Raw genomic sequence first — 23,371 nt, forward strand, 5'->3', positions numbered from 1 at the left:
TCGTACCGGGTACCTGGGGAAGGAAGACGCGACAAAACATCATTGGGAGAAACATTTGCAGAACGGGGCCGTCAGCCCTAGACACTTAGGGGCGGGCTCCGGGGATTCGTCATCTCAGCAGACGACGCATTTCCACTGCGTCCACGGTAGGTGTCATTGTTCATCACAACCACAAGGCTGTTGGGTACGAAGAGAGAGCAACGCAGCGTCGTGGATGGTCGTCGACTACTCGACCCCGGCCTAGCGCCTCCTACTCGCCAGCCACTCACACGCCGCAGCCTCCCTCAGCCCCGCGACCGCAGACACGACCATCGAGCATCCTCAACCACTGGATCCCTTGCGCTGAGTCTTGCTAGTTTCCATCATCTCGTTTCGAACCCGCACAACCGGGTGCCGACAGCTGTCACAGATCCAATCAGCTACTGCCGACCTGTTGCCTCGTCCTGCGACAAGCCGGCGCCACCCAACCGACGGAATTGCTTCTATTCAAGGCACATAAGCGAGCCAGTAGCGACCTGCAAACTGCATGTTCGCCCGCATCGGATCATCACAAGGTCACGCACAATTCCCCTATCCTGATATCGGCCCATTGATTTCTTCTGGTCGGATATTAGATGCACACATGGAGCGTTGGCTGACGAAGCGATTGTTGTGTGTGCATCGGGCCACATGCGCACATGTACATGTACTTTCCATGTGACCAGATGTTTATTAACGGCTCCTCCAGCCTGTGTCCTGCTTCCTCCAGTCTCTGCATCATCGCGTATAAGTCCTTTTAAATTCTACTTCGCCATACTCCTTTAGGCGTATCCGTGACTTTCTGCGTCGTATCGATGGATGCCGCCTCGTTTCCACAACGTGCGGAGGCGAATACGAAAAGCGTCGTGGATCAGGGCTTCGAGGAAATCGGTGGTCGACAACAAGTCGAACATCAATATGCTCAGGCGTCCAATTCCGTCTTTCTCGTTGGCTCGAGTCTTGCATTGGCGATTGATATTCATTCGGGGACCTAGGACGCTGCTTGGAGCGAGAGGGTGCATGGTCGGGCTCGTTGACTTTGTTCTCCTCAAGTGGCTGCCGGGGAGTTTGGTTCGGGTTGGACTCTCCTTGATTTGTACCCTGATTCGATCAGCTTATGGCATGTTTTGTATGGCCAAGCAAACTTACAGCGGTCGGATAGATGGTCCCTGGCATCATTACATACTGATCCAGCGAGTGTATCAGGTCTGCAAAGTTGTAGCCAAACCCAGGGTGGTTGGGAAGGAACCGTTGCCCAACGTCGTGTTCAAAGCTGACAGCAAAGTTTTGCGATGGCATGTACTCGGAGAGATTGTTGTACCATTGGGGGTATGCACCATACCAAGTTGCTACACTGGCATCTACATTGACCGTCATGTATATGTTCCTAACATCCTTTGGCTTCTGCACAAGCATCACAAAATCAAACTCGCGCGGCAACCCTGATTTCTGGAGCACGTTCTCGCTGAGCGTCCAGACGGCTTTGGAGTCCTCAATGGTATGCCCCGACCCGTCTTGCCTTGACCGCACTGAACCTTGGACACTCATCATATGATAGACCTTGTAGCTGCTTTGCACAGACGCTTGCGGTATTATATATGCACCGATGGGGGATGCCGGAGATACGCCTAGTGAAGTCGAAAGGCTAAAATTCCACTGGAGGTTCTCTGGGGATACGGCACCAAACATGAGCTCTGGAGCGTGCTTCAGGATGCGCGGTTGCGAGCGCCCGGCCCGTTTGTTGGAGCTAGAGCTGGGGTCTTCGCCGTATAGGCTTACTTGAATCTCGGCACTCCTGAAGCGATGCGATTCCGGATCATGTGGATGAAAGACGAAACGGACAGAGACAAAGTAGACATGGTTGATAGCGGCTCCATGGAGGACATCGGACCTGTAGAAGCCGTGTTGCAAGCGGTTCACATGAGCAGAGACATATGCTCTTCCGGGTAGACGGCGTTCGTAGAGACATATTTGGTTGACATGAAGGCGCTTCTTCGGGATGTTGGGGTCGTTCGATGGAGGCTTGGCCGGCGCTCTACTTCTTTTGACGGGTGCATCTGATTGTGGTTGGCGAGGTTCCTCGTCTGCCTTGTCCGGTTTGAGATGCTTGATGAGCGAGTGCATCTCGGTGGCGTGTAAAAGGGTGGCTAGGGGTGGTCCTATGTGGCGCGGTACCTGGGTCATGCACACACGTCGACTAGGCTTGGAATAGAGGATATGCAGTCGGGGGCTGTCATGATGTTATAACAGCCATGGCTTTGGACATGGGGACTGATGGAGCAATGTGCGATCAAGGCAAAGGATACTGGCGCGGACTGCATGAGGTGTGGCACGGGGATGGTATTGTATCAACGTCTGGCACGGTCAGCACCTCGTGTGCCTTGATCTTGATCAGCCTGGCCTGAGTCGCGATAGTCATGGCCATAGAATCGGGGCACATGGCATGGCATCATGCTTATATGGCCATGTGAGTGTTTGTCGGGCTATGGTTGAGGTGGTCGGGTGCAGGTGACCATGACCAAGGCTCGCTATCGCTGATCGGCAACGGGCGGATCTTTATCGCAAGCCCCGCAATTTGCCCCAAACGGTGAAGCCTGCGAGGCTGCTCAAGGGAAAGGGAAGTGCTAGTAGGGTGCAAGGTGAGTCTGGACACAGGAATTTGGTGGGGCTTTGTATTCACCTGCTACGCAGACGACACATACGTAGTCACCGTACTTCTTGGCTTGCAAACAGTCACCATGCAGCTTTGTCCCAAGGAGGTATGTCCCTGCCCGCCATGAGTGCCAGTACCTGACTGAAGTTTGCTGACAATGTCGTGACAGCTTGACAAGCTCGTCATATCCCAGCTCGGCCTGCTTGCCCAGCGTCGCCTGGCACGGGGTGTCAAGTTGAATCACGCTGAAGCTGCTGTACGTCCAAGACGTCCTTGCATGTTCTCTGCTAACGGCTGCAGGCATTGATTGCAAACAATCTCCACGAAGTACGAGCCCCTCCACTGACTGCACGCGCACCCACTTCCATCCTGACCGCCCACAGCTTATTCGCGATGGCAATCATACTGTTGCCGATCTCATGTCCATTGGCAAGACCATGCTGGGTCGCCGCCATGTGCAACCTGCAGTTGTCTCATCGCTCGCAGAGTTGATGGTCGAAGGCACCTTCCCCACAGGCACCTATCTTGTTACCGTCCATCAACCCATCTCTACTGAAGATGGAGACCTCGAAAAGGCGCTATATGGCTCCTTTCTTCCTATTCCCTCGAATGAATTGTTCCCTCTGCCCGATGCCAGCGTGTACGAAGGCACCAAGCAACCAGGTGCAATAGTCGCTGTCAAGGGACAGAGCGGAATCATCAAACTGAACGAGGGGCGCAAGAGAATCAAACTCAAGGTGAAGAGCCTGGGAGACCGGCCAATCCAGGTGCGTCAAGGCCGCCACATGAGAATATAGAGCACGTGACTCATGACAACAGGTCGGATCGCACTATCACTTTATCGAGGCGAACCCTCAGCTACAATTTGACCGCGTACGAGCACATGGCTACCGACTTGACATTCCTGCCGGCACCTCGGTGCGCTTTGAGCCTGGTGACACGAAGACTGTCAGCCTTGTTCAAATTGGCGGAAACCAGATCATCAAGGGTGGAAACCAGATTGCTTCAGGCTTCATTGGCGACCTGTCCGTTGCTAGCACCATCGTAGACAAGTTACAGGCTGGAGGTTTTCTTCACGAGCCCGAGCCCTATGGCGACGCTGCTCATATTGACATTTGTACCATGGAGCGACAAGCATACATCTCAATGTTTGGTCCAACAACTGGTGACTTGGTAAGGCTAGGTGCTACAGATCTGTGGATCAAGGTAGAAAAGGACATGACCATATATGGTGACGAGTGTGCATTCGGAGGAGGCAAGACGCTGCGTGAGGGCATGGGTCAGGCTGGTGGCCGATCAGACAAGGAGTCTTTGGATACAGTCATCACTAATGCCCTCATCGTCGATTGGTCCGGTATCTACAAAGCCGACATTGGAATCAAAGATGGTATGATTGTTGGCATTGGCAAAGCAGGCAATCCCGATGTCATGGACAGCGTGGACCCTAAGCTGGTAGTCGGAGCCTGCACCGATGTCATAGCTGGCGAGCACAAGATCGTGACAGCAGGTGGTATTGACACACACATTCACTTGATTTGCCCACAGCAGGCGGAAGAGGCTATAGCATCTGGAATCACAACAGTGCTTGGAGGTGGTACAGGTCCTAGTACTGGCTCGAATGCGACAACATGCACGCCTGGTAAGACGCACATCAAGCAGATGCTTCAGGCCATTGACGAACTTCCTCTCAACTATGGAATTACGGGTAAAGGAAATGATTCCGATATTCGACCTCTGCAGCAGCAAGCCGAGGCCGGTGTTTGCGGTCTCAAACTGCACGAGGATTGGGGCAGTACGCCTGCAGCTATCGATGCTTGCTTACAAGTCTGCGATGAATACGATATACAAACACTGATTCACACCGACACACTGAACGAATCTGGTTTCGTTGAGTCGACCATCGCAGCGATCAAGGGCCGAACGATTCACACATACCATACCGAGGGTGCCGGTGGAGGACATGCTCCAGATATCATTAGTGTGGTTGAGCATGACAACGTGCTGCCCTCCTCAACCAACCCTACCCGGCCATATACCCGCAACACGCTGGACGAGCATCTTGACATGCTCATGGTTTGCCACCATCTGTCCCGCAATATCCCCGAGGACGTAGCGTTCGCCGAGTCGCGTATCCGCGCTGAGACGATTGCCGCAGAAGACGTACTCCATGACCTCGGCGCCATCTCCATGATGTCGTCGGACTCGCAAGCCATGGGTCGATGCGGTGAAGTCATTCTCCGCACTTGGAACACGGCACACAAGAACAAGGTGCAGCGCGGCACGCTCAAGGAAGATGAGGGCACTGACGCAGACAACTTCCGCGTCAAGCGATACATCAGCAAGTATACAGTCAACCCAGCCATTGCCCAAGGCATGGGCCATCTCGTCGGCAGCGTCGAAGTAGGCAAACTCGCCGATCTCGTCCTCTGGGCTCCAAGCAACTTTGGCGTAAAACCGAACTTGATTATCAAGAGCGGATTCTGTTCTTACGCCGTCATGGTAACTACTCCCCCCCCCCCTTCTCCCTTTTCACCACTTTCCTCCTTCCTAAGACGACATCACTAACACACACGCCTAAAAGGGCGACCCCAACGGCTCCATCCCCATGGTCGAACCCCGCATCATGCGCCCCATGTTTGCCCCGCTGGTCCCCGCTTCCAGCGTAACTTTCGTCTCGCAAGCCTCGATTGCCTCGGGCGTCGTGTCCTCCTACGGCCTGCGCAAGCGCGTCGAAGCCGTCAAGAATTGCAGGAACATTGGCAAGCGCGATATGAAGTTCAATGATACGAAGCCTAAGATGAAGGTCGACCCGGAGAGTTATCGCGTCGAGGCTGATGGCATGGTTTGTGAGGCAGAGCCGGCGGAGACGTTGCCTTTGACGCAGGGGTATTTTGTTTATTGATCTCTGTCCTTTTTTTCTTCAGTTAACTATCTCTTTCTTTTCTTTTACAGAAAAAAAATGGATATTTGTTGTCTCTTACATATGTTTCTTAGGTAGCGTCGTTAAGATTGATAAATTGAAAGATTGAACCTTTTCCTTTTGAGTAGGGATAAAACGGTTTCCCTTTGCAGACTTGTTCCTCAATCCAGTATTGTCCTTGACAAAAAAAACGTACGTTCAAAGTAACGCTGCATCATTCCAAAAAAAAAACACTACGGTTTTACTTCTACTTACCCGTAAACAACTTGCTCTTCTAGCCCCAATAGCCTCTCTCCCTCCCTCTCTCTCTCTCTCTCCATTGTTTGTATCTCCCATCACGACCAAATCAATACCTATCTCCTATTCCAGAAAAATTGCCAAGGCCACAAGTCCCCCAACCCTTCCACAAAAGAAAAATTCCCCTGAAGCAAAAAGGTTCATGATACTACCTTTAATACCATCAGTCTCCTCTCATACTGACCACTACTACCTCCCTCTTTTCCTTGGTTTCCGCTCCATCAGCCTTCTCCTTCTTACTCATCGGACTGCCGCTACTGCCTCCACCCAGCGTGCCTTGTCTCTTCCGTTTGACTGTCGGCTCAAAGTCGGTCGTAGTCGAGCCAAGAATTGCAGAACCGGTGAGCTCGGAATTCGTCCTCGCATCACCAGTCAGAGCATGCATAAACTCAGGTCCCCTATCCGTAGTATCCATCTGATGATGATGGTGATGATCAAAACTCCCAAGCTCCTCCCCCAGAGCACTAAACAACTGTCTTTCCAGACGACCCGTACTATCGATGCTTGATTGCGAGATGCGAGACTTGTGGCTGGGTTTGAACGGCGAGAGTTTGCTGGTATCTACTGCCGCAGTCGTCTCTAAACTGGGGTCGACAGCATCGATGTCGATGATCTCTACTATTCCAGGTATAAATTTTTGATCGGTTTGGGTAGGATTGCTATGTGCTTTTTGAACAAAGCTTTGTTCCACTTGAGAATCCGGACTGGCTGTCGGCATCGAACACTCATCTTGCCGAGTTGCTTGATCTAACAGCTTTGGTGAATCAGACACTAACAAGCCCTCCTTTTTGCTCCTTGAAATAAAATTTGACGGCCCATGAGCCGAGCCGAGACTGCTGAATCCGGTGGCTGACTGTGGCGTCTCGCCTCGGTTGACACGATGTGCGCTTGTTTGAGTTGAGGACCAATCTCTCATTGACAATTCCGAAATGGTTGCTGGCTGCCCCTGAGCAAAAGGGTTCGGCGTTGGAACGCGGTTGGCATGGGGAAACGGCGTTGGCAATCGCAATTGCGATGACACGATATCTTCCTTGTTATTTGGGATAGACGGGCGTGGCCTTGTAGGCATTCTGTCTTTCCCATCGTCTTGGGGGTGATGTTTATGTGATGAAGGCTTGTTCGAGGCGTTTCGTAAGACACTGCTGGAATCTTGATAAGATGATTTGTGAGCCAGAACCCCAGAGGACGGACGCTTGATCGACGGAGTAGTCCCAAATTTCGGTGGATAGTAAGTATAAGTGGCTTGGTGACTAACTGGCTCATGAAACGGTCCACCAGGTGTCCGAGAAATCTCACGATCATGCTTTGGTGGGCTGATTGCATCAATTATCTGGCCCAACTGAGTATCCTGAAGCGTAACGACAAACGGCTTCTCTTTTCGGGTTTTTGAATAATCATCCCAGTCTATACTTTCGCTCTGAACGTGCTGAGATATATCACCCATCCATGGCAGACCATTGGTCGATGTATGTGAGTCGTACATGTGATTCAGCATGGGGTGATCAGACGACGCGGATGTCTTCCTCTTTTCTGACCAGTTATCTGTGCTGGCGGTTTCGCCAGTGTAATTGAGCGTGCTGAATGTATCATCCCATGTAGTTTCACGACGAGTGTGGTTATTGGGGGCAACAGAATGCTTTGGAAAGTGTGGAACAGGTGGCAGGTGCGCGTTGGATAGTCGCTTGGGCTTGCTATCATTCGATCTCGCGAACATGGGTTGTGCATTATGCAATTGTGGAGTCAGCATATGCATGTTTACTCTAAAAAGATGCGCATCAGGGGTCCACGAAGTTGCTGGAGATGCCTGAGGGCACTGGCTGTCCCGATTAAACGCATCCGGGAGGTAGAGCGGGTTCGAGATCGGCCACGAGATTCCGGTCTGCTGGAGGATATCTACGTCGCTTGAGCATATTCCACCATAGATTTCTAGTATTTTGGAACATACCTTTTGGTGCATGCTGGAATGAGAAGCAAACGATCTCGTTGGCAGTGCCAAAGTCTAAACTCCCAGGACTTGGCATGCTGCTGACTAGCTGTTCTGACAAAACGACTCGTATGCGCCCATATGGATCACGAGCATCCCAAATGTTATTCTTGAGCGTAAGATTGTGGAAGGGAGGGAACTCAAGAGGCCGTTTCCGCTGGCTCGTAGGTAGATCATTGAAGGTGAGCGACCTTTTCTCGTAGGCTCCACAGTAGTCAGATCTTGTTTTACCCAATTTTTGCTCTGGATCACTTACCAATCTCTTGAGGCCATTTCGTATTCAAGTCAAAGAAGCCGTGACTAAGTTGGTCAGTAGGTGTCACTCTCATCCGGCAGCAACTACTCGAGGCTTACAAGAGTCTGGCCTCGCCCACAATGACCTGGACGTTGAAAACTACCTTTTGATTGTTTTTGCGTCGGGACTCGAGGAGCGCTGAGGCTTTCAAAGCGGGACGCCAGGAATGAAGTGAGATACGAAATGGGGTCGAGGGTGGCAGTGAGCTGATGAAGCAGGTTAATGTCGGCAGTTGGCGCCCGTCTGTGGTGTGTCAGTGTAGTTGACCCCAAGTGATAGCAAGCCAGCCGAAAAGAGACTAAGTAGCGGTGCAACTCACACTCCACTTGCGAGACAAAGCAAGCAGTCTTGAACTCCTGAATTGGAACATGGGAGTCTCGAGGAAAGAGGATCACATCCCAATCATCGTAACGCATGATCGGCGTGTGATTGCTGCTGTTCAGATCCAAGAGAGCAACGAGCAACCGGTAGTTGTGCTAGAGCGGGAGTGTGTGAGGCAGGGGGAAGAGCCTGATTGACAAATTGACGGCTGGGTAATGGCGGGCACACCTGAGGAGCCTCATGGGAAGGTACGAATGGTCAGTTTTATCACACGTCATGTAGCAAATAACCTATTAACTTCTGAATATGACGGATATTGATAAACATATGACCATGCGAACCAAGGAGACATACATGTCTCAATTTTGATTGGGGTACAGTGATGAGCTGAGCAAAAAAAAAGGGGGGGTAATATCCCGCTAATCAATCGAAGAAATGTCCGTCAGTCTTCTTGTTTGATGTCAAGCAGCTGTCTGATTGCTGATCAACCATGGCAAGGCGACACATGCGCTGTCCATAGAACATACATCTTCAAAAACAAAACGCCTAGGTCGTAGAATTACCTCGTGATGTGAGAAACATTAGATTGTTGGAGGAACCTCCTCCTTTCGTAACATGGGTATCCGCTGTTTTGGTATTCGCCAAACGCCCTGCTAAAACAACGTAGTCCCATATCCGAAAGCAATGTACGCCGACATTATGATGAAGTGCCCCCCTGAACTCCTTGCTAAACCATCAAGTATTACTGTATGCACATCTGGCCGATATGGCCTGGCTGGCAGGCCAGTGCAGAAGAAAGGGAACTGTTACGAAAAGGAACCGTTTGGATCGTTCGATTGGGGCGGCGTGAAACGAGTGAAGCCACCGAGGCCAGATTGGAGACCGTTTGCTGCGCCGCTCTGAAGAGCAGATGCGTTCTGACTGTCGTTTTGTGAGCCAGCGTAGTTATTGTTCGCGATGGACGAATAAGGCGGAGGCAGCGACGCCTGCGTGAGAGGAGGACTGCGCACAGCAAGGTTAGTGAAATACTCCCTGAGCTCTGACAAGGCAACAAATCATACGCACGCCAGCCAAACTCTACATACGCGCACGAACAAAGAAAACCAACTATGATGCACTTGGAACCAGACCGTTAGATGAATCAAACAAGTAAGCAAGTAAGCAAGCACGCAACAAACCACGCAGAAAAATAGAAGAATCGTGTGATTGGAAGGATAGCCAATCTGCTGGTCACAGAGCGCAACCGGTAAAAGAAAGGCATTTGACAGAAAGCAGCACCCGACCCATGCATGACTAGCTACATCCCATAGATGCTCCCCGAAAGAAGAGTAGCACGCTCTGAAAGAAAAGTCCGAGTGGGAGAATGGATGGCCTGTTATACAAAGACTCCCCTCTATGGCCCTCCAGCAAGATGGTGTCGTCAGAGAAAGTCGAGAACTTTTAGAGTACCGCCCGTTATAGAACTAAAGACCAAATCGCTCGAAAACGTCATTGCCGAGTCATGAAAGGGGTCGTTGCAGTAAAGCCAACGGGATGAACCACGAATGAAGCGCCGTGCAAGCAATACAGAGGGAAAGAATGCGCTTACTGTAACAAAGTTAGCACTGGCAGCGGCAAAAAGAGGGGGGGGGGAGGTCGAGGTAGGAGACAATGCTCAACTGCCGACGAGGCGTTTGCACTATCCAACCCTCTAGACGTGATGTCGCCTTACCTTCATCATAGGACCGTAACCGCCGCCACCACCGCCGTAGGGGTGTTGCGGGGGCATGCCCATTCCAGGGCCAAAGGGCACTGGTGGAGGTGGCGCAGGGCGGTATGGGGTACCGGCGGGTCCAGAATTGTTCTGAGAGCGACCCCAACTGAGACGCACGCGAGAGTTACCAATTGGGTAACCTTGCATCTGGTTGATAGCCATCTCTGCGGCGTGGCGCTGCACGAACTGGACGAAGCCACATCCCTTGCCTGGAGGAATCTTGACGTAGGTGATTTCGCCGAAACCTTGGAAGAAAGAGCGTAGCTCGTCCTCGGTAACATAGCCCGAGAGACCGCCGACGAAGACGGTAGTGTTGTTGGGATCCGTAAACTGGTTCATGGGCTGGGGAGCGCCGTAGTAATTACCCATTGGGGGAGCACCCATCGAATACATGCCCATGCCTGGGCCACCCGCACCTTGGGGCATGCCCATTCCGCCGGGGCCGCCTGGACCACCGCTCTTGTTCTTTGGCGTGGCAGTAGAAATACGCATGGGGCGGTTGCCGCAGTAAACGCCTTGCATCTCAGTCAGAGCCTTTTGCTGGTCTTCCTCGCTGGCAAATCGGACGAATCCATATCCACGCGACATGCCACTGATGGGGTCCGACATGATCTTTGCCGACTTGGTCGAGGGGTACTTGTTCTGGAACAACTGGACAAGGACGAATTCGGTGACTTCGGGGCCCAAGTCTCCGACGAAGATGCTGAATTCGGGACCACGCTCGTCGCGGCTATTCTTTTAGTGTTAGAGGTCATTGCAGTATGCATGTGAGAGAGCAGACATGACTTGCCTCCTATCAGCGAGACCGCCACCAGAAGCCCAGTTGAGCTTGAATGGACGGTTCGAGTTTGGGATCAGTTGTCCGTTAAGGTTCAGGGCCTTGGCGGCAGCATCAGGGCTCGCAAAGTCGACGAAGCAATATCCAGCATTGCTGCTATGCGGTAGTTAGCCTGGTGGCTTTGTAGAGAGGGATTGTGTGTGCTTACCCGGAGAATTTGTCACGGATCATCTTAACATTGACTGTCTCACCCATGTTGTACCAGATGCTGCGGACAAAGTTTTCGTCAATCCAGGGCTCGAGCTCACCCATCCTGTGCCATTGTCAGCATTGACCTATTTTGCTACATGCCATTTGACGCTGAGGCAAGCGTTGGCCACATTGCACATGGTGTGCGCAGCGTCGGGGGGAGGGCGCGCATGCGTCGACTCACCAGAGAGTCGTCTTTCCGGCACCCTGGCCTTGACCATCGCCACCAGCGCTGCCTGGAGGGCCCATGTTGCCCTGAGGTGGGAAGCCGTTGCCGGAGGTGTCCATGGGCTGACCCATGTCGCCCGGCTGTGGGGTGGGGTTGTTCATATCGCCCTGGGGCGGGCCCTGGAACTGGTCGTTGTAACCGTTGTTGAAAGACATGCTGGATAGAGCAAGCGGGGTAGTCGGGTGGACTAGCGGAGGTGGGGAGTAAGGGTAAGTCGCTCTAATTATGATTGAGAAGTGTAGGAGTCGTTTATATGTCTGCGCGCGAAAAGCAATGGTTAGCGTCGGTGAATGGGCGGGTAAGTAAGCCAGGCAGCGGGAGCGAGGTGAGTGCAGGGCAAGGCAGGGTAGGGCAGGGTCGGGTGTGTTGGGCAAGCACCCTGGGCGCACACACACACACACACATACACACACAGAGAGACACACTCACCACTGGGAACGATGCTCCTGGTGTCGCAGCAAGGGAAACGTAGCCTGTGAAGGTGTGAAGTAGGCGCTGACGTCGGGCTCAGGCGCAAAGGCAGCTCGGCCAAGGAAGGAGCCTAGTAAGCTAAGAGACACTCGGAACAAGCGGCGACAGTAACTCGGGATTGAGCACCAGGGACTGTGCGGGTGACGACAGTGAATGAGTGACCGTGAGGAGGCTCGAAGTGCAATCTGTGCGGGCCAGTCAGTACCGTGTGCAGGATGGCCCGACGCGATGGATGACATGGGGGGGCGGGGGCGGGCATGAGGCTCGTCTCGTTGGTTGGGTCACGACACCACGACCACGACCGCGACCCCAACGGCGGCAGCGGGCGGGGGGGCGACAACGACGACGACGACAACGACAACGACGACGACTCGACAATTGCGCTCGCAACTGGGCCGTCGACGGGCAGCGGGCTGGTTTGCGATGCGAACGAGTCCGTGCAGGGCGACGACGTCAGCGGGCTGGATGCGCACACACAATGGCGGGCTGGCAATTGCGTGTGAACAATTCTGCGTGCATTGTCGATATGCAGCAGGCACAGTTGGGGCGGGTGGGTGGAGGGGCGCCAAGGCGAGAGATGAAAATTGTGCTGGCCTGGGGGGATGGGCTTACCAGCGGCAAAGACTCAAGGACACAGAGGACGGAGGCGGAGAGGAGAAACAGGTCGAATCCAAACACCAGAACGCAAGGGAAGCAGAGAAGAAGACGGACGGCGACGAGAGTCGGGGAGGGGGGGATGTGTGCGAGAAGAAAGGTGGGTGGGGTAAAAGAGCAAAGAGCGCAGATGATGTGCTGCCGAGCGAACCCGCTAAGTTTACGGCGCTCGGTAGCGACGCGCAGAGACGAAGCTGGGGGCGTGAGGGCAGAGGATGGCGCCACGATTTGCTCGATCGGGCAGACACAAGCTTTGGAGATCGATACAAGGATGGCGGCCGGCCGTGGCTCAGCACGGCTGCAACGCCCTCGGCCAGGCCGCAGATTGGCTGCGACGCCATTGCACGCCCGCGCAAGGCCGGAATTAACGATCTCCTGTGCGTCAACTGCTGACTTTAGCTGAGCTGGTCGTTGCAGTTGGGCCCACCCCTGGCCGCTGCGCCGCTGCCACTGCTCAATGACGCGCAGCGCCATGGGACAGACATGGCCGAGTGCGGGGCGCTGCGCTGCGCGGTGCGGTGCTCTCGTCCTTGGGGATGCACAGGTGCATGTGTGCGGTGGATACTACTACCAGCTTGTTTACTGGGCTACCTGCCTGCCTACACATACATACATACTACACACATACATACACACATACATACACACATACATACACACATACATACACACATACATACACACATACATACACACATACATACACACTACATATACTACTCGGCCTCGTGCCCAGCCAGCCAATCCAAACCGCCGACGCCCCTCACCCCCTCCTCACCGCTCACCGGGGCTAACAGCTGCACCTCTCGCCCAGCCAAGCTGACAGAGACATGGCACAGCCGCCCTCTCCCTATGTCGGCGGGCCCATCTAGCCCATGCACTCCACAAGTGTGCGTAGAGTACGTATACGAACACACCTATTTGCTCCGGCCCTCTCTGCATCCAGCAACCTCGTGGCCTTGGCCCAGGCATGCCGCACGCCCCTCTCGCTACTACAAACACACTTGTTCCATACACACACCTGGTACACATCAACATTCCACATCCATCAGCACAGGAAGAAGCCACCTCGCCCAGCCCATTGCTTGCATTTCATCATGATTCGCATTGGGATCCACCCGTCTACCATGGCGCTCGCCATTACACATACAGTATTGTAACTACGTATCGAGTATGCATGCACCCAAGACCACACACCCCTCGCCCATCTACACGGCCTGGCCAGGCGCCGTCTCCGGGATGCCAGCAGCAGCCTTGGCCTCGCCCAACTGCTCGCGGCCCTCTGCAAACACCTTGTCAAAGTCATACTCGTACCACCTAATGTCCGGGTTCAGCCCGGCAAACTTCCACTCGCCGTCAATCTTCTTGTACCAGTGCGTGTTGAAGCTGTGGGCGTGGCCCTTGACTGCCACCGTCGTCCGCGACTCATCCGTGTATCGCTGGTGAGGCACCCGCAGCTGGTGGTATCCCGTAATCTCGTCCTCGGCCGTCTTCTCCCACCGTGTCCCACCGATGAAGTGCTGTGTCTTGAGGAGGGGGTTGCCAAGCACCGCAGGGTCAGAGGCCATGGCCACAAACTCATCCGCTGGCATCGCCTCCCACATCTTGTCCAAGAAGGACCGGTAGTCGATCTTCAGAGTCGGAGCAACGCACTTGCGCAGACGATCCCAGTCCTTGCTGTCGTAGCTGTCTGCCCATTCGTAGCATGCCGACTGGCAGCCCATGACCTCTGCTCCCAGTTAGCCATGCCCATCATAGCCCTCACTTGACTGCACACACGACATACCCTCAAACGTAGGCTGGAGTTCTTTCTTCTCAAACATGACTGATGACTTCCGGGCTCTGCTTCAATTGCTTTGTCGTGATGATTTCAATATTGTACTTGCATCTTGTTTGCACTCTTTGGTCTTTATATCTCAATTACTCCATATTCATCCACCACTGCAACGGCCATGGACCTCTGCCACTCGTCTTCGGGTCCCCGCCCAACGGGGCCCCCATCGACACTGCCGGCGCCGTCCTGCGCGACGGGGCCGGGCGCCTCTCTCAAGACCGGAGACTCTTTGTTTCAGATTCGGCCAAAATGTCTCTGCACACAAGCTTGGGCTTATGGCCGATAAACACTTCGACTTCTCCACGGTAGTCACGGCTGCGGGCCCCTCACGGAGAAAGCAGGCGCACGTGCCACAAACACTGCTATCTTTCCGATGGTGCGCCGTAACCTCAACCCTCGTCTCACAAACACTCATCATCCTATACTCTACGATTATTCCTAGTCGCTTGCAAACTCGTGCCTTCTCTTTTATTACCCCTCCAGCTCTTGGAAAGTTGTGAAGATGTGACCCGTTTACTTGAATGCAGGCCCGGCGCAATGCACATCGCTCTGATGTCAGTAGTAGCCTCCAGCCCTAGTACAGACTAACATGCACCGCAAGGCTGACACCTCGGTTGCTACTCATCATCGGTATGGGCTATCTCCATCTAACACAGGCCGCCTGAGACGCAACTTTTCTTTGAGCAGGAGATTTCTCTGCCTCAGCACACATGGCTTTTGGCCCCCAATTTTCAGAAGCAGTAGATTTCACATTCTCAGCGCCCCCACATTCTCTTTCCCCCAGCTACGTACTTGCTTCACGACTCGAGATGACCCTGTGTCCGTCCTTATCGGCTTCTTAGCGTATTCTTATCAATTCACTTTCTGTTACTCTCTATTTCTGTACAACCAAGGCCAGTGACTTCCCACTTGATCAGTAACACCATGTCATCCTGGGATCCACTCCTGCCGCCGTGGAGAAAACCTCTGTGGAGGCCACCCCCGTGGTGGACCGCAGATAGCAATATAAAAGACGCATCGCGTGCACAGAAGATCAAAGATGCATATGCAAAGGCGAAAAAATGCACCTTCTGCAAGAACTTTGTGTGGTCGGTCGAAGGTGTAGTATTGCGAATCGATGAGTTGTCGTCGTCTGCTAAAGGAGGCTGTGCTGGCTGCATGGTTCTATGTTCCATTGCAACTTTGATTGAATATACAGTAGAGGCTCCTGAAGAGTCGTTCCCCCTTGATAGGATGCGGTTCAAGATGGAGCATTCACGGATTTTGGCCATAACGGATTGTTGCGATGGTTATGATGTGTACTCCCCGCACAGTACGTCCAAACGTACTTGTAGCGTGGTGACGGATGCTAATTTCTTTAGCGCAGCAAAATCCTTGGAAGATACCGTCTTTCCCCCCCGAACTTGAAGTCGCATCATACTCTGGATCCAGTCATGCCATTAGACGCACCCTGTCCTGGCTACGGGCTTGTGACGAGACACATCAATCGTGCATGCGCACTGCTTCACCTCTACCATCTCGTGTTATCCTTATCCAAGGACCACAGGATATAAAACTTTGCGAGAGTAATGGAGAGACCGAGTCCTATGCCTGTCTAAGTCACTGCTGGGGCAAGAAACATATCATCAGGACGACTGCATCTAATCTGTCGCTCCACAAGCAACAAATCAAGTGGGGCAGGCTCCCTCTCACATTCCGGCATGCCGTGTCTTTTGCCTATCGCCTTGGCTTAAAGTATCTCTGGATCGACTCGCTGTGCATTATCCAAGACGATGTTGATGACTGGCGCCGCGAAGGAAGCAAAATGGCTCAAATCTATTCTGGGGCTTACATTACACTCGCTGCTACAGCATCTCGAGATGCATCAAATGGCTGCTTCCGCCGCGGCGTCCAACGCACTGTCTTCTGCCTCTCATATCCGGACGAAAATGGTTCCAAGCTAGGCCTCTGCGTCCGGACAAGATTAAAGAACGCCAGCTGGATCTACGGCAGGGCGCCCTTGTTACCTCGCGGATGGACATTGCAAGAACGGCTACTCTCTCGACGGGTCCTGTATTTCACGCACGAAGAGCTCGTCTGGGATTGCAAGACCAAGCAAGATTGCGAATGCTCCATCCCACCCCCCTTCACCCCACTCTCAAATATGTGCAGTCTTTCCTGGCTGACCGAGAAGCTGCACGTCACCAACGGCGACAACCACAAAGACATCTCGACAACATGGTGCAAGCTCATCGAGCAATACACTCAACAACGCCTGACGTATGAGAAGGATGTTTTCCCGGCCTTGCAAGGTATCAGCAAGATGCTCTCTGTTTACACCAAGTCCCGCTATCTAGCCGGTCTATGGGAAAACACAGTGATATTGGGTCTTTTATGGATACGCTGTAAGAAAGAATGGCAGCGGCCCCAAACATGGCGTGCGCCATCCTGGTCCTGGGCCTCTGTTATAGGCGACGTGCGCTGGAACGACTACGTCTACCAAAGCTCTTTCCGCACGCTGGCCACGTACATCGCCGCAGAGATACAGCCACTGGGCGCTGATGCCTTTGGAGAATTAGCATCTGCCAGTCTCACGCTGAGAGCTCGTTGTTTCTCCCACGCAGCGCAAGAGCCGTGGCTGCCTCTTACATATCCACGTGAAAACACGTCGTCGTGGCTTGATCTAAAGCATCAGCCTTGGAGCCCAGATCGTGTCGAGGCCATCGTTTATCTCGATTGCAAGGTACCAGAGTTTGACCAGGCGAGGCCGCAGAGCAAGATGCTGCGCCCAGAGACGTGTGTCAAGACGGTCGTCATGGCGCAGTATCACCCCCAAGAATATAAGTACACCGTCTTTTACTGTTTGCTGCTGCGGAAGACGGGGCAAGGGGACCGGGCTACGTACGAGCGGTTTGGATATATGGAGGTGTGGCCGCGAGAGGTGCACATGGATGCATCTGAACTTCCCTTGGACGAAGAGGAGATTTTGTACATTGTTTAAAGTGAAACAGCACATTTTAGCACAAAAAGAAAAGAAACAATACGACCTGGATTCTTAGAAAGCTCAAATGAAAAGATTAGGGTTATTATCCAGGTGTGTTTGTTAGAGAGAAGTTGAAAAAAAGAAAAAAAGACTGGTATCAGGATGGTGAACGATGCTAAACGCCGTGTCCCAGAATTCAAAAACATTCCAAAGAATGATCTTGGGATATCATAACGGTTCCTTCTCTCTTCTTCACCCACAATTTCTCCTCAACGGGTATCAATGCGTAACTCCGCGCTCCAACGTAACCACCCCCCAAACATGCTCAAACTCACACACGCCTCCCTCCCTTCAACCAACCCCTCTTACTTATACTGCGGTACGCCCTGAGGTGGAGGTCCCTGCCCCCCACCATTCCCACCCATCATAATCGCCGGCCCGCCTTGACCCTGGCCCCCATAGCCCTGCTCCATCTGCTGCAACACATCTGGGCGATACTTTATGTCTTGCCAAAAGTGGCAAATACCGCAGCCGACCTCCTTGTATGGTTTAAGCGAGAAGGGGATAACGGGGATGAAGCAGAAGGTAAACCACTCCCAGCGCTTCATAACGGCTGTTCGATGACCGTTGCCGCAGTTTTGGCATTGCGCAATGACATTCTCTGCGCCTTTGAGAGGGGAGGTGAAGGCTATTTCGTTCGCGTTAGTTGCGTGGCGAGATGCATTTGGGAGGGGGGGGGGGGGGACGTGCTGTGTGTTCCGCAGGTGAAGAAGAAGAACATTGTTGCGTATTATGAGGCGCTTTGGCAACGCTGTGGGGTTGTAGGTGGTGTAGTCGCTTTCGCGGGGTTGTGTTGTTCCCAAGGAGTCCTTGTACAAGTCGAGTCGATTCAATTCCAAGTGATGCGCTTCGCGCTTCGAACAGGTGATTACAGCAAGCGTGTTATTTTCTATTGGATCGTAACTTCGTGACGTGTTGGATAAGTCCTTGGTGCTGCGAAGACTGATGGAGAGTGTGCGGCAGGTTATTTGAAGATTGAAAGTGAAGTGTTGAGACGTCGGGTGATGTTATGGCTTTGGTTAACGGATTCGTGGAGGTGTTGGCGCCGAGCTGGTCTGCGTCATCAATGGTTACTCAGCCACACTTGGCGACGTTTTCTCAACTGGTACTAGCGGCCGAGTTCGCCGCGCCACCGGGTATCTGGGGAAATGCAGGATGACCTGTACCGAATTTATGTTGGATCACATTACTTGCACTCGTAGATCTGGTGCTCCTTCTGTTTGCATATACAGAGACTACACCCTCCCAAACCTGGGATTCGTTCTCAAACATTCCCACATTCTAGTGAGATGCGTAATGATGGCTGGCAGTAGTAATCAGTCACGTGATCATACTTCACATTCCATGCCATGGTCAATACATTGCAAGAAGAGCACAATCGTTTCATTATGATATCACTAGGTTGACCTCCAAAGCCATCAAGATGCAGAGAAGGAGACTCGTCGCAGTCGTAGGATTGGGATGCGGTGATCTCATCGTGTCTAGGTGGTAGGACGCCATTTCATCGCAGAAAGCCCTCGAGTCCCGTTGAAAAGACAACGGCCCCGTGCCGAGAAAATATACAGTCTTCGTACATGTACAGTGAAGACAGGTTGAGCACACACTCTGAGCTCCGGCTTGAAACTAGACGGTCTTCTTCACTCTGGGACCAGGAGGCATTCTTTCGCAACGAGAGATGACATGGCTCGTAGATAGACGATGAACTCCACCCCGGGATGGTGCATCTACTGTGTCTTGAAGAGTAAGATTGCGCAGTGACCGAGGTAAAAGTAGATGAAATGCTTCGTCTCTAATGCGAGGTCAGATGATACAGGCCATGACAGGGTTAAAAAGAAGAATTACCGTGAGTGACAAAGCTTCCAAAGTTGCGGCCTACGATGCAGTGCCATGTGGCACCCTTCCTGCTGTCAAACTACCTGGGCGTTAGCGGGCGCTTATGACAATCATCAAGGGTCATGTTTCTCACCTCCTTCTTGATGTACTGAGCAATGTCCTGCACACCAGATGTTAGTTTAAAGCCCTGTCATGACCCCGGGTCGGGTGGGTAGTGCGGCCCACCTTCTCAATAGTGAATTGCTCCATTGCCGATTGCGCTGCCAGATGTCAGCTGTTCTGTCAGCCTCACGCAGTGTGGATATAACTCACCGACTTCAATGGCCTCTTGCTGCATCTCTTCGCTCTGTCACACACACATGTTAGTAGAGCCCTAGAGAACGATCCCGGATGTTCCGTACCATGTCCGCCGACTTAATCTGGGCTGCCAATGATATCAGCTTGTGCTTTGGCAAAACTACCCGGCATAAACAAAAGGGGCCTTACCATCCTGCTTCTGGGTATCTGACTTTTCGCTTGCCATGGTGCTGGTTCAAGTTATTACACAACTAGTATTCAAGAGATTGATCGTCCGGATAGAGGTGCGGTCTTATAATGGAGGAGAGTGAGGCTATGCTCAGGTTGCAAGGCGTGTGTTAGTGTTTGAGTAGGCGCTCGCGCAGCCATAAGCCGTTGGCCCGAGCTCCCACATGCGCGCTAGCGCAGAACTGAGTACTAAGACTTTTTTTCTGGACGCGAACTTTTAACTAACATTCGTTGCATCCGCTTCCAGCACATCAAGCTTTGAGCAGGACAGAGCGGACGCAGACTTCGGTAGCATGGAGTCTTCACGCATCTTCGTCCGCGGCCTACCTCCCAAGTTCACCGAAGATGATGTGCGCAAGCATTTTGCCAAATTCCCCGTCACAGACGTCAAGTTCTTTCCGCATCGACGGATAGGCTACGTAGGCTACAAGACGCCAGAAGACGCTGCCAAGGCGGTCAAGTACTTCAACAAGACATTTATCAAACTCACAAAGATCTATGTTGAGATTGCGCGCCCGGTATGTACACTCTCATCTTGACGGCGGTGATAAGCGGGGCTAATTTGCACAGATTGCCGACAAGGAACTACCCAAGTCGCGACGACAGCAGAAGCTGGAGAAGAGCGCCCCTACCAATGACGAATACAAACCGCCACTGCGGCAAGAAAACGAACTCAAGCGCAAACGAGACGAAACTGAACAGGATCCCAGGCTCAAGGAGTTTCTCGAGGTCTACCAGCCGCCTTCCAAGACTAAGATTTGGGCAAATGGCGAGAGCCATGTAGACGAGGCAAATACTGCTGAGGATACTGCCGTTCCGGAGATTGCTGTGCCAGAAGAGGAGAGTGATGACGAATATCAAGTCATTTCGAAGAAGCCCAAGGTTGCGGCAGAACCCACAGCCACACCTGCCCCAGCGCAGCCATCTCCTACCGAGGAGCCTGCAAAGGATCCTGTAGATGCGGTGGTAGATACTGATGAAGCAATGGAAGATGTACAGGAAGCGCCAATTGCCGAGCAGGGGCCTGTTTCGGACATGGATTGGTTACGCTCAAGGACAAACAGAGTTCTGGAACTAATCGAAGACGACGAAGTACCTGCGGCAAACGTACCAGCTTCTCAAGCGCCAGCACCACAGCCTCCAAGAGCTGTAGAAGACTCAGCCGAGGAAGTAGAGGCGCAGCCATCGCCTCCACAACCAACAGCGGAACAGCCTGAGACTGCTGCGCCTGACGAAGAAGACAAGATTCGCGAGACTGGTCGTCTGTATCTTCGAAATCTACATTACGAAGTGACAGAAGATGAGATTCGAGAACAATTCTCTAAGCACGGAGCTCTTGAGGAAGTAAGTAGGCATTTCTTTCTTTTCCACTCTGCATCCCATGCAATGATGATTTCTGAGATAGGGACAACTGATGCTTCAGCATTTGAGGTGATCTCTCGAAAGCATTTTAGTAGATGTACTTTCTTTCTGATAGCAGGGAAACTTCTTCGTTAATTCTTGAGATTATGTCGACGTACCTTTGCTGACCATTGCAGGTGCATGTGCCCTTGAAGAAGGCCGATGGCAAAGGCAAAGGCTTCGCATTCGTTCAATTTCAAAACCCGAACGATGCAGTCGAAGCATACCTCGACAACGACAACACCATATTCCAGGGCCGCCTTCTTCATATCATTTCTGCCAAAGCAAAGAAGGATACCAAGCTGGATGAATACGAGATATCCAAGCTGCCTCTAAAGAAGCAGAAGGAAATCAGGAGAAAGCAGAGTGCTGCCAAAGCCGTTTTCAACTGGAACTCGCTCTACATGAATGTCAGTTCATTCAATCGTGTCTATGGGAAATATGCTCACATACTTCTAGGCTGATGCGGTCATGTCTACTGTTGCGGATCGCATGGGTATTAGCAAAGCTGAGCTGCTTGACCCTACGTCTTCAGATGCAGCGGTTAAGCAGGCACACGCCGAGACCCATATCATCCAGGAGACCAAGTCATACTTTGCACAGCACGGTGTTGACCTTGAAGCTTTCCAAAGGAGTGCAAAGGGTGATCTTGCTATCCTTGTTAAGAATATTCCCCACGGTGTGACAGCTGATGAGCTCCGCAAGCTGTTCGAGGAGCACGGCACTGTAAACAAATTCTTGATGCCACCAACAGGCATGACGGCAATTGTTGAATTTGCTAATGTTGCGCAAGCAAAAGCTGCGTTCATGTCCCTGTCATACCGAAAGATGAAAGACTCAATTTTGTACCTCGAGAAGGCACCAAAGGATTTGTTCAAGGAAGGCGTAGCAACGAACTTTGTGCAAACCACCCCATCAGCCTCAGTATCCACCTCAACGCAGCCTGGTACGAAGCTCAGCGCCACCGATTTGCTGGTGGACATTCCAGAACCGGAAGCAACAAACACCGCTACTCTGTATGTGCGGAACCTCAACTTTTCCACATCAACGGAGCGCCTCACCGAGGCATTCAAACCTCTATCTGGCTTCCGTAGCGCCAAGGTCAAGACAAAGGTTGATCCTAAGCGAGGCGTGCTGTCGATGGGTTTTGGCTTTGTTGAGTTCAATAGCCCTGAGACTGCGACGGCGGCTCTGCGGGCGATGGACGGATATGACTTGGAGGGACATAAGCTACAGATAAAGGCTTCCCACCGTGGCGCAGATGCTGCTGAAGAGCGTCGTAATGAAGATGCAGCAAAGAAGGCGGCAAGCACCAAGATCATCATCAAGAACTTGCCCTTCGAAGCGAGCGTAAGACTTTTAGCCTTCCTCTTGACCAAGTGTATGCTAACAAAAGTTACAGAAAAAAGAAGTTCGTGCTCTGTTTGCTCCTTACGGCCAACTTCGGTCTGTGAGGGTGCCCAAGAAGTTCGATGCATCATCGCGTGGTTTCGGTTTCGCAGAGTTTACTACAAAACGCGATGCCGTCAACGCCATGAACGCCTTGAAGAACACCCACTTGCTGGGTCGTCGTTTAGTCCTTGCATTTGCTGAGGCCGAATCTGATGATCCTGAGAAGGAACTCGAGAAGATGCAGCAGAAGGTTGGGGCACAAGCCAACAAGGTCGCGCTCCAACGCCTTACAGAAGGCGGTCGCAAGAAGTTTAACGTTACAGGCACCGATGATCTAGACGATTGAGCACAAAAATTTCCGGTAGGAATTGCGTGCGCAACATGTGTTGGCCTGAAGGTCATCTTTTGTTTCCCGGTTGCGAAAGTTGGGTCGCCCTTGACCGCAGTATACTTAAAGTAGTAGTGTGCTATAGCCACACTGCGCATGAACGCGATATCTAGGCCGTTGGTTTCTAAGTCTCCACAGGATATACGCCTAGCGGTGCGTATCAACAGACACGGCCAGTACAGCGCGTTTCAGACCGCTTCTAAAGTATGGAAGCCACAAACGAGACGTTTGTCGATCATACAGATCTGACGTAGTTTGCTGCTCATGAAAACTGACATTTATGTCACTGTGTTGAGCAACCTCTAGTGGCTCTCCTCATTGATCTCTAGCCATTGTAGGCTGATCAACCAAGAG

The 23,371-nt window shown here is 52.4% G+C and overlaps 9 protein-coding genes across 9 annotated transcripts; 4 read left to right on the plus strand and 5 right to left on the minus strand.

Moving 5' to 3' along the window:
• Nucleotides 1–756: 756 nt before the first annotated feature.
• Nucleotides 757–2,142, minus strand: PSV08DRAFT_382733 (uncharacterized protein; the record flags this gene model as incomplete). Its single annotated transcript, XM_014218477.1, has 2 exons — nucleotides 757–1,119; nucleotides 1,168–2,142. 2 exons carry the CDS (start codon nucleotides 2,140–2,142, stop codon nucleotides 757–759), a joined length of 1,338 nt encoding a protein of 445 aa, XP_014073952.1.
• Nucleotides 2,143–2,756: 614 nt separating this feature from the next.
• Nucleotides 2,757–5,742, plus strand: PSV08DRAFT_211744 (uncharacterized protein; the record flags this gene model as incomplete). The annotated part of the gene is made up of 5 exons (XM_066092093.1): nucleotides 2,757–2,777; nucleotides 2,841–2,927; nucleotides 3,055–3,438; nucleotides 3,491–5,170; nucleotides 5,253–5,742. 5 exons carry the CDS (start codon nucleotides 2,757–2,759, stop codon nucleotides 5,571–5,573), a joined length of 2,493 nt encoding a protein of 830 aa, XP_065948046.1. The 3' UTR covers nucleotides 5,574–5,742.
• Nucleotides 5,743–6,051: 309 nt separating this feature from the next.
• On the minus strand, nucleotides 6,052–8,583 carry PSV08DRAFT_356996 (uncharacterized protein; the record flags this gene model as incomplete). The annotated part of the gene is made up of 5 exons (XM_066092933.1): nucleotides 6,052–7,781; nucleotides 7,834–8,076; nucleotides 8,129–8,172; nucleotides 8,227–8,410; nucleotides 8,487–8,583. The coding sequence occupies 5 exons, from the start codon at nucleotides 8,581–8,583 to the stop codon at nucleotides 6,052–6,054; spliced, it is 2,298 nt and encodes a 765-aa protein (XP_065948047.1).
• A 1,449-nt stretch (nucleotides 8,584–10,032) lies between these two features.
• On the minus strand, nucleotides 10,033–11,972 carry PSV08DRAFT_20729 (uncharacterized protein). Its single transcript, XM_066092055.1, has 6 exons — nucleotides 11,927–11,972; nucleotides 11,453–11,754; nucleotides 11,228–11,332; nucleotides 11,032–11,172; nucleotides 10,200–10,971; nucleotides 10,033–10,075 (listed from the first exon to the last, which is right to left on the minus strand). The coding sequence occupies exons 2-6, from the start codon at nucleotides 11,650–11,652 to the stop codon at nucleotides 10,073–10,075; spliced, it is 1,221 nt and encodes a 406-aa protein (XP_065948048.1). The 5' UTR covers nucleotides 11,653–11,754; nucleotides 11,927–11,972; the 3' UTR covers nucleotides 10,033–10,072.
• A 253-nt stretch (nucleotides 11,973–12,225) lies between these two features.
• On the plus strand, nucleotides 12,226–13,015 carry PSV08DRAFT_356998 (uncharacterized protein; the record flags this gene model as incomplete). Its single annotated transcript, XM_014218392.1, has 2 exons — nucleotides 12,226–12,401; nucleotides 12,592–13,015. 2 exons carry the CDS (start codon nucleotides 12,226–12,228, stop codon nucleotides 13,013–13,015), a joined length of 600 nt encoding a protein of 199 aa, XP_014073867.1.
• A 608-nt stretch (nucleotides 13,016–13,623) lies between these two features.
• On the minus strand, nucleotides 13,624–14,580 carry PSV08DRAFT_340492 (Scytalone dehydratase). The gene is made up of 2 exons (XM_066092764.1): nucleotides 14,409–14,580; nucleotides 13,624–14,351 (listed from the first exon to the last, which is right to left on the minus strand). The coding sequence occupies exons 1-2, from the start codon at nucleotides 14,443–14,445 to the stop codon at nucleotides 13,831–13,833; spliced, it is 558 nt and encodes a 185-aa protein (XP_065948049.1). The 5' UTR covers nucleotides 14,446–14,580; the 3' UTR covers nucleotides 13,624–13,830.
• Nucleotides 14,581–15,380: 800 nt separating this feature from the next.
• Nucleotides 15,381–17,493, plus strand: PSV08DRAFT_232483 (heterokaryon incompatibility protein-domain-containing protein; the record flags this gene model as incomplete). The annotated part of the gene is made up of 2 exons (XM_066092271.1): nucleotides 15,381–15,768; nucleotides 15,818–17,493. The coding sequence occupies 2 exons, from the start codon at nucleotides 15,381–15,383 to the stop codon at nucleotides 17,434–17,436; spliced, it is 2,007 nt and encodes a 668-aa protein (XP_065948050.1). The 3' UTR covers nucleotides 17,437–17,493.
• Nucleotides 17,494–17,783: 290 nt separating this feature from the next.
• On the minus strand, nucleotides 17,784–18,507 carry PSV08DRAFT_366543 (uncharacterized protein; the record flags this gene model as incomplete). Its single annotated transcript, XM_014218395.2, has 2 exons — nucleotides 18,169–18,507; nucleotides 17,784–18,106 (listed from the first exon to the last, which is right to left on the minus strand). Exons 1-2 carry the CDS (start codon nucleotides 18,197–18,199, stop codon nucleotides 17,784–17,786), a joined length of 354 nt encoding a protein of 117 aa, XP_014073870.1. The 5' UTR covers nucleotides 18,200–18,507.
• A 1,325-nt stretch (nucleotides 18,508–19,832) lies between these two features.
• On the plus strand, nucleotides 19,833–23,241 carry PSV08DRAFT_382736 (uncharacterized protein; the record flags this gene model as incomplete). Its single annotated transcript, XM_014218397.2, has 6 exons — nucleotides 19,833–19,915; nucleotides 20,084–20,354; nucleotides 20,407–21,180; nucleotides 21,375–21,647; nucleotides 21,697–22,587; nucleotides 22,640–23,241. The coding sequence occupies 6 exons, from the start codon at nucleotides 19,833–19,835 to the stop codon at nucleotides 22,973–22,975; spliced, it is 2,628 nt and encodes an 875-aa protein (XP_014073872.1). The 3' UTR covers nucleotides 22,976–23,241.
• Nucleotides 23,242–23,371: the final 130 nt, after the last annotated feature.

The sequence above is a fragment of the Bipolaris maydis genome, assembly GCF_028858645.1.
Source record: "Bipolaris maydis strain C4 unplaced genomic scaffold PSV08scaffold_17, whole genome shotgun sequence".
NCBI lineage: Eukaryota > Fungi > Ascomycota > Dothideomycetes > Pleosporales > Pleosporaceae > Bipolaris > Bipolaris maydis.